Source organism: Gadus macrocephalus, chromosome 15, assembly GCF_031168955.1.
Source record: "Gadus macrocephalus chromosome 15, ASM3116895v1".
Taxonomy (NCBI): Eukaryota; Metazoa; Chordata; class Actinopteri; order Gadiformes; family Gadidae; genus Gadus; species Gadus macrocephalus.
Genome location: NC_082396.1, coordinates 16,658,641 through 16,668,141, shown reverse-complemented (window position 1 = coordinate 16,668,141; position 9,501 = coordinate 16,658,641). Strand labels below are relative to the sequence as shown.

The window sequence follows — 9,501 nt, the reverse complement described above, 5'->3', positions numbered from 1 at the left end:
ACTCCAGCGCATTCGGCAATCGACTTGTGTGGACTTCCTGTAAACACGGACCTACCGGTAATGCTTGTTAAACTGTCTTTTTAAATAAACTCCGGGTTTGCAAACTAAGTTGTTTGTGCTTCGTTTTATGTGTAGGGACCCTAGTCATGCTACTGCAGAGGTTTGGTGCTATTTTTAACAATATTAGTGGTTAAAAAATGCAGATTTAGAAGCCAAACTCAATGCCCCAAGCCAACAACATGGACGCCAAACATTGCGCCCGGCAAACTATAATACTCGATTTTCAATTAAAAAGGTATCTGGAAGGCTTATTTGATGGGTTTTAATGCCAAAACAAAGATCCTGGGTTCAATTTGCGCCGGAATTACACTTCAAGTTAGTGGAACTACGAATAAAGTACCCAGCCTGTCAATAATCGGTGGCCGCTTCACTGCCGGTCAAGGTGAAGGGTGTTACCCCTGAGACAACATCGGCCCTGGAGGGAACGTCTCTCCTGTGCTCCTCGACTACGGTCTGGGAGCCGACAGCAGGAAACGTGTAACACTTCGATTTCACCCAAGGCTGAGGCCCCGTTCACACGAAGCCGAAACGGGCGAAACCGTTACGGTTTCGAAGTATCTCCGTAAAGACGAAGCCAAGCGAAACCGGGTAGATCTGTAGAAACGCTGTAGTACACATTCCAGGCCCATAAGGGGCGCTGCTTCTGGTACAGAAATCCAGAAGAAATGAAATAAGAAGAAGAGGCGAGCATGCGCATAAAGGCTGCCCCCCGAACCACTAACAACACAAACAAACAGCTCTTCTACGATGGCGAACGCGAAGAAAGTAGAGATATTTGTCTGGTCTGACCATGAGTGCGAGATGCTGTTGCGGCTCACATTAGAGTATAAAGTAAGTAAATTGCAACAGAATGTCGACTGGGAGTCCTGCCAGTCCAAATATACGGACTTGTTGAAGGCAATGCAGGACCAGTATCCCAAGGAGGCAGCTGAAGACTTCCCTCACGATGCAATGGCCATTACGAAATCGCAGCTCACGAGCAAGCTCAAGAACATCCGTTCTAAATACCGAGGGGCAATGGACACAGGGCGTCGAAGTGGCCAAGGGCGTGTGGTGATGCTTTTTTATGAGCTTTGCCAAGAGATCTGGGGTGGCTCGCCCGCTATGTGCTGCATCGAGGGAGCCATGGAGACTGATGACCTTTTGGAGTCGCCGGGGTGCTCGACCCCAACAATGGAGTCGCCATCGCCACATTCGGAGGAATCCAGTGACTGCCTTCCTCCTGCCGTTGTGAAACAGCGCCGACATTTGCTCCAGGTAGGCTAATGATTTCAAGCTTGGTTGGCTGGCTATATGCTAGGCGGCCCTCGACAGGGGGCGGATCGTAAATATTTGGCCTGTTAAGCCCCTTGAGACTAATGGTGACCAAGGGCTTTACAGATAAAATCGAATTATATATGGGCATTAGCACGTTTGTGTATGCATGTTCCCTGAGAATATAACTTAACAAGCATGTTTAACTTGAACACAATATCATGCACATGTGTGTTTGCATCAATTTAGATTGCTTGTGTGATATGATGTCTCAAAATTCCAAAGCTTAGTAGTGAAGCTAGTGTAGTGAAGTTTTGAAGCTACTGCCCAATACTAATGTAATTCTGCTCATCTTTATTCAAGGCAAAGCTCGACAGCCACAGAAAGGACCGGCTGAAGAGGAAAGCTCGGCCTGACCCGGTGGCGGAAGCCGAGGAGGACCGCCAAATGAAGAGGAGGATGGTGGAGCTGGCTGAGGAGTCTGCAAGAAGCTACGCCGAGAGCACATTGCAATTAAACTCCAACATTGCCAACATCTGCAGCACTATCCAGGACGGCTTAGCCTTGATGAGGGAAATTATGTACCGACCGCCACAACAGACGCAATATGTACCCCCCCACAGCGGACAATACAATAGCTACCCCTCACCATACATTGAAACCACACCACGCCACACCCAACACAACGCCACACCAATGAGTCAGTTTGCTCACACGCCATCGCAAACACGCACCCCTGGGAATATACAGGATTCATACAGGCGAGCAGTGGCGGTTCCTTCTTAGGGGCGATTTGTGCGACGCACTACCAAACACGGAGTTGTTTTTTGTTTTTTTTTATCTAGTTGTTAGGGCGGGTGATTAATCTGCTGTATGCAAGCTGGTTGTATATGTCATTGTCCAATCAGATTAAGGTCGCGCCTGGTGTTGCCACGCCCATTTGGGGCGATTTCTGTCAAGCCCAAATTTGCACCAGAACTCTCCCATTGACATTCATGGTACGTCCGTTTTTTTCCAATACATTTTCTATGAGGGTTTATGTGCTCGCACAAACGACGTGCTTTCGTCATCTGTCTGTTGCTAACCCGCGGGAACATGAACATTCTACGAAGAAGATGGCGAGTGTCAAGTGCAATACTGTAGTGTCTCTGAGAGAAGTGCCCTTTAGTCGTCGTACTAATGCGGAGAAGGAAGCGATAAAACAGCTAGGACCCCCTAGACCTGATTTAAACATCAAGCAAGTGTCAACGAAAGGGGAGAAGGCCTACACACGATCTTTTAAAAATAACTGGTACCACAGAAAAACCTGGCTAGCCGGCTGTGATGTAGCCAATGCTCTTTTTTGCTACCCCTGCCTTCTCTTCCACCCAGAAAACAACACGGCAGACGGTACAGCGTGGACAATAAAAGGGGTAACGGATATGCAACATCTGTCTGACAAAGTTAAAAAGCACGAGAAGGCAAAAAACCACATGGACAGCTGTCTGAAGTTTTCAGCTTTAGGGAGAGTGAACCTTGCTACACAGCTGGATGAGGGGTATCGGCTAGCAGTGCTTCGTCACAACGATGAGGTGAGCAAGAACCGCCACATACTCAATCGGCTCATCCAGTGTGTGAAGTTTTGCGGCATTTTTGAGCTAGCTTTGCGAGGCAGAGACGAAACCGAGGGCTCCGCCAACCCTGGTATTTTTCGGGGCCTTGTCGATTTTGTGGCACAGTTGGATGAGGTGTTTGAGCACCTGAAAACGGCAAGTGTCTTCAAGGGCACATCCAAGACGATTCAAAACGAACTGCTGGGGTGTATGCTGGGTGTGGTGAAGGAACGGATTGTCGAGGAGGTGAAGGCTGCGAAGTTTGTAGCCATCCAGGCTGACGAGACCACCGATGTCAGCACGCAGACTCAGCTGGTTCTTGTTCTCGGATACATCGACGGCAAGTATGCAGTGCATGAATGTTTTTTTGAGTTTCTTCCCCTCACCGAGTCAACGGCGACCTCTATAGCGAATGTGATCTTGGAGCGACTGAACAGTCTGTTTTCCGACGACAAGAGAGAGAAACTAATCGCTCAAGCGTATGATGGTGCCAGTGTGATGAGGGGAGAGAAGGCTGGTGTGCAGCAAAAGGTGCGTGAACACTTCAAAAATGCACATTATGTGCATTGTTACGCACACCAACTGAACCTGATCATGCAGCAAGCCACATCCAACATAAGCAAAGTGAAGGTTTTTTTCTCTGAGCTGAGTGGGATTTCGAGGTTTTTTTCCCGTTCACCCAAGAGGACCAGCATTCTCGATCAGGTCGTCGCCCGGAGACTGCCGAGGGCTTCAGCTACAAGATGGAATTTCAACAGCAGGATCGTCAACACTGTCAGTGAGAATCGAGCCGACCTCATTGAATGTTTCGAAACCATCAAGACATAATTTGACCAACCAACAGTGAAAGAGGCATCTGGGTTCATCCCTATGCTGCAAGATGAAGACTTTGTTTTTTTCTTGAGCATTTTTCACAACATCATGCCCCATGTGGACATCCTGTACCAGCAACTCCAGCAGAAGGACATCGATGCAGTACTCATCCCGCGGGCCCTCCAGAGGTTCACAAGCAGTGTGCAGGCCATAAGGTAAGATTATAAGAATATATTGATAACTATGTTGTACCAATAATGATTAATTAAATTATGCCAATAATGATTAATTAAATGTAGCCTCTGTGGTGTAGTCTAGTTTGTTGAAATGACTGCACTAGCTTAAAATCCTTTGCAAAACTAAAGAAAAGTTGTGAACTAAAGAGTTCTGTGTGTTTTATGTTGTTAAAAGGATACAGTGAAATAATGGTGTTTCAAATGGATAAACAGCCTGTAGCATGTAGACTACACAACAGCAAATGGCCCAACTAACAAAAAATGTTGTGTATTTTCTCAGGGGCTCCCCCTCACTTCAGCAGGTCCAGGGAGAACCAGCTGCCAAACGATCAAGGACAGCGTTGGGAGAGGAAGAAAAGCAGAGGATGGCTAAAGAGATCTGTGACACCATCTTGGCTCACTGCAAGGAGCGGTTTTCCTTCACCGACCACCTAGTTAGTGCCACCTTACTGCAAGGAGATCTGTTTGGAAGGTACTGCCATTCATTTCCAACCGAAGCGCTGCATGCCACTGTGAAGGCATACCCCATGCTGGATCAAGCAAAGCTGCACACAGAGCTCTCCCTCATCTACGAAAACCCAGAGTTTAGGGGATGTTGTGGTGCACTGGCACTTTACCAGCTGCTCATGTCCTACAACCTACAGGACACGTTCTCAGAGACTGTTGCTCTGTTGAACATCATTATCACCACACCCATGACCACCTCTGAAGCAGAGAGATGCTTCTCAACTTTGAAGAGGATAAAGACCTTCCTGCGCAACTCCATGGGCCAGGAACGTCTTAACGCCCTGGCCATGCTTTCAATGGAACGGAAACTTGTCCTTAGCATGCCTGACTTCAATGAGAGAGTCATTGACTGCTTTGCTGCATTAAAAGAGAGACGCAGCAAATTCCAGTACAAGTGATGCTCTCTCTCTCACTCACTCACTCACTCACTCACTCACTCACTCACTCACTCACTCACTCACTCACTCACTCACTCACTCACTCACTCACTCACTCACTCACTCACTCACTCACTCACTCACTCACTCACTCACTCACTCACTCACTCACTCACTCACTCACTCACTCACTCTCACACACACACACCGTCTTTCTCTCAGTAACAATATCAAGCTCTTTTCACCTGTTGTGTATTTTGTCAGATTTTGTATCAAACAAAGCAGTGTTAAGGTTGCTTTTTTCAATTGCAGTATAACATTGCCATGCTTCAATATTTCAGTGTGAGGTTAGTGAGTCATGTTTTCTTTTAGAGTAGACCTTGTTCAGCAAATTGCTTATCACATGTACCTCATTTAGTTTCCCTTTAAATGCCTCCTCAGTTTCTTTGCCAGTGCTCAGTCTTGGGATTGTCACCTGCAGATCACTTGACTTGTAAATTGATGTTTCTCTTGTACTCTTTGTTGTCTTTTTGGACTCTGAATGTTTACACCCTGCTAAGACTGTGACCTTTTTTTATTTTTGAGAAGAAGCTTACTTGTGGATGTTGGATATTCTTTGATATTTTTCCATTGGATCTTCTGTGTTGGATTTTTGTATTGTGACTTTTTACTGCTACCTACTGAGCATTTTGAACTGTGGCAAAATATTTTGGACATCCTTCTTTTTGTATCTTGCTGGTCTACCATCGTGCCTTTGTTCAAGCACCTTTTTGACTCAGTAAAACATTTGAACTTGACTTCCCTTGTCTGCCTCTCTGCAATTGAGTCTCTCCTTTGGTCTTTTGGTAAACTGTCAGCCTGCTTAATTGATATCTGATACCTGAATTTATATGCACTAACAAGTTAGGGAAATGGTCTTGCTACCTAGACAAATACAGGTCCTTCTCAAAAAATTAGCATATTGTGATAAAGTTCATTCTTTTCCATAATGTAATGATAAAAATTAAACTTTCATATATTTTAGATTCATTGCACACCAACTGAAATATTTCAGGTCTTTTATTGTTTTAATACTGATGATTTTGGCATACAGCTCATGAAAACCCAAAATTCCTATCTCAAAAAATTGGCATATTTCATCCGACCAATAAAAGAAAAGTGTTTTTAATACAAAAAAAGTCAACCTTCAAATAATTATGTTCAGTTATGCACTCAATACTTGGTCGGGAATCCTTTTGCAGAAATGACTGCTTCAATGCGGCGTGGCATGGAGGCAATCAGCCTGTGGCACTGCTGAGGTCTTATGGAGGCCCAGGATGCTTCGATAGCGGCCTTAAGCTCATCCAGAGTGTTGGGTCTTGCGTCTCTCAACTTTCTCTTCACAATATCCCACAGATTCTCTATGGGGTTCAGGTCAGGAGAGTTGGCAGGCCAATTGAGCACAGTAATACCATGGTCAGTAAACCATTTACCAGTGGTTTTGGCACTGTGAGCAGGTGCCAGGTCGTGCTGAAAAATGAAATCTTCATCTCCATAAAGCTTTTCAGCAGATGGAAGCATGAAGTGCTCCAAAATCTCCTGGTAGCTAGCTGCATTGACCCTGCCCTTGATAAAACACAGTGGACCAACACCAGCAGCTGACATGGCATCCCAGACCATCACTGACTGTGGGTACTTGACACTGGACTTCAGGCATTTTGGCATTTCCTTCTCCCCAGTCTTCCTCCAGACTCTGGCACCTTGATTTCCGAATGACATGCAAAATTTGCTTTCATCCGAAAAAAGTACTTTGGACCACTGAGCAACAGTCCAGTGCTGCTTCTCTGTAGCCCAAGTCAGGCGCTTCTGCCGCTGTTTCTGGTTCAAAAGTGGCTTGACCTGGGGAATGCGGCACCTGTAGCCCATTTCCTGCACACGCCTGTGCACGGTGGCTCTGGATGTTTCTACTCCAGACTCAGTCCACTGCTTCCGCAGGTCCCCCAAGGTCTGGAATCGGCCCTTCTCCACAATCTTCCTCAGGGTCCGGTCACCTCTTCTCGTCGTGCAGCGTTTTCTGCCACACTTTTTCCTTCCCACAGACTTCCCACTGAGGTGCCTTGATACGGCACTCTGGGAACAGCCTATTCGTTCAGAAATTTCTTTCTGTGTCTTACCCTCTTGCTTGAGGGTGTCAATGATGGCCTTCTGGACAGCAGTCAGGTCGGCAGTCTTACCCATGATTGCGGTTTTGAGTAATGAACCAGGCTGGGAGTTTTTAAAAGCCTCAGGAATCTTTTGCAGGTGTTTAGAGTTAATTCGTTGATTCAGATGATTAGGTTAATAGCTCGTTTAGAGAACCTTTTCATGATATGCTAATTTTTTGAGATAGGAATTTGGGGTTTTCATGAGCTGTATGCCAAAATCATCAGTATTAAAACAATAAAAGACCTGAAATATTTCAGTTGGTGTGCAATGAATCTAAAATATATGAAAGTTTAATTTTTATCATTACATTATGGAAAATAATGAACTTTATCACAATATGCTAATTTTTTGAGAAGGACCTGTATACCTCAGTCCTATGGACTTTTATGGTACTTATGGACATAACGGGGGGAAATTGCACCACCTGAAAAAAATGTCAGGAGCCGCCACTGCAGGCGAGCATTGCTGGAGCTTGACGATGTGGAGTGAGCACTGTGTACTTTTACTTATGTTTGCAGTTTAATACTTTTACTTATGTTTGCACTATTTACTACTTTTACTAGTTCTGTTATATTTTGTCTTATGCGTGTGTCATTTTTACGTTTGCACTTTTCTACTTTTGCACATTTTTGACTTGTTATTTATTTTGCACTTCAATAAAAACAAGATTTGAAATTTGCCATCCTGTTTATTTTCAACAACTTTTCAATGACGGAGTAATCATAACTATCTAATCAATTCAACACAGCCACTTGGGTTTAAGGGTCAAGGTACTTTGTGAGCACTCTTCTCACTCGCTTTCCCTCCCCCTCATTACATTCTGTGTAGTTGCATTGCGTAGGAGGCTGCCATTAATTGTCACTTTGTATTGTTCCCATCACAGTGCGCTCAGTCACAGTCTCCTTGCTGTCCTCACAAAAGTTTTGCAGAACAAAACAAGCGTAAATAACATGGGGCAGGTCTTGCAAATTGATGTCCATAGGCCTTCTTAGTACAGCGACATGCGGAAGTTCTCCCTCCATTCATCGGCCACGACAACTCCATTTACGAAGTTGTCCCACCAACTGCTGGTTCTGCCGGGTCTCACCCAAAATTTTCTCCTGGTTGCCCTCCTGGTAGAGCTTCGCGGTTGATGTAAATCGTGTATTAGTCGGTCCGTCATCCTTCTTCTCTCATTTCGGTCGCGGATTCTCAATAAATAATGGCTTAGCAAAAGACAAAGATCCCTTGGAGTGTGGTTCCTATCGCCCTATTAGCCCGTTATGCTGTGATTACAAAATCCTCACTAAGGTGCTGGCACGTCGCTTAGAGACGGTGATACCTAACATCATTGATCCCGATCAAACAGGCTTTATACCGGGGAGGCAGTCATTCCAAGTCATCCCCCCCCCCCCCCCCCGTCAACAATTCAGCGCAAGGGGCTGGTATGGGGAATTCGGGGGAGGGGGGGGGCTCCATCAGTACCTCTTGTATAGGGGCCCAGGATTTGGTGCAACGGCCCTGGACGTATTACACCAGGGGTTTTCAAAGTGTGTGAGAGTGTGAGCCCCCCCTCAGAAAAAATTCAGCTGAGCCCCCCCCCCAATTTTTTTTTCTAAATACCTGTGTTTTGAAAGCTATTTTAATTATTTTACACATTTCAAACATATTTCTGAAACATTACAACATCTTTTTGCGTTTTTAAACAACACAATTTAACAACTTTATCTAAGCATGTTTTAGCTTAACCTTTTAAATACATTTGAACATCTTAATCTGTGTAAACTGCCAGTTTACAGATTCATTCAGGGTCCCCGACTCTGATTTTTCTGAGTCGAATCAGATCTGCCTTTTCAGTCCAGAGATTCGACTATTCGGTGGGGTTTGTTTACCGGCGTTGCTATGGTGACCTAAATTATTATAAGCAACTGAAAACGACGCCGGTATGAAACTAAAACTGTGATTCTGAAAAAAGTATAAATGCTATCAAAATTCCGTTTCGATAGTATTGAAGATACAAGTGTGTAGATTTGTTTAATGGTTTGAACGATGGTAAACAGTTGAAAAAGGAATGAGTTACGATGTCTAGAAGTAGGTGTATCAGAATGGGCTGACGTCTTCAATGAAAACAGCTGAAAACGAAGCGGTATGAAACTAAAACTGTGATTCTGAAGACATGTTGAATGATATCGAAATTCTGTTTAGATATTATTGAAGATACAAGTGTGTAGATTTGTTAAATGGTTTGCACGAAGATAAACGGTTGAAAATTGATTTAGTTATGTTACTTCTACAGTTGAAGTACAACTGATTTGAATCATCGTCTTTCAGGGTTTTCTTCGGGTTTATTTTTTTCTCACGTCGCGCCCCCCCTGAAGAACTCTGGCGCCCCCCAGTTTGAAAACCACTGTATTACACCAATTTGGAAAACTATCTGGCTACAGACAAAACTTCTCAAAGAGTTCACTTTTTCCTATTAATCAACTGGCAATTTCCATT

General features: G+C 44.6%; 1 protein-coding gene across 1 annotated transcript; it reads left to right on the top strand.

Moving 5' to 3' along the window:
• Nucleotides 1-8,017, top strand: LOC132473337 (uncharacterized). The gene is made up of 3 exons (XM_060073415.1): nucleotides 1-1,317; nucleotides 1,678-2,075; nucleotides 7,479-8,017. The coding sequence occupies exons 1-3, from the start codon at nucleotides 808-810 to the stop codon at nucleotides 7,510-7,512; spliced, it is 942 nt and encodes a 313-aa protein (XP_059929398.1). The 5' UTR covers nucleotides 1-807; the 3' UTR covers nucleotides 7,513-8,017.
• Nucleotides 8,018-9,501: the final 1,484 nt, after the last annotated feature.

Excerpts from the sequence above, each read along its gene's own strand:
- LOC132473337 (XM_060073415.1), top strand. The coding sequence starts at position 808 with ATGGCGAACGCGAAGAAAGTAGAGATATTTGTCTGGTCTGACCATGAG. Across the intron at positions 1,318-1,677 it reads AGCGCCGACATTTGCTCCAG|GCAAAGCTCGACAGCCACAG; the intron begins GTAGGCTAATGA and ends TCTTTATTCAAG. Across the intron at positions 2,076-7,478 it reads AATATACAGGATTCATACAG|GCGAGCATTGCTGGAGCTTG; the intron begins GCGAGCAGTGGC and ends CCGCCACTGCAG.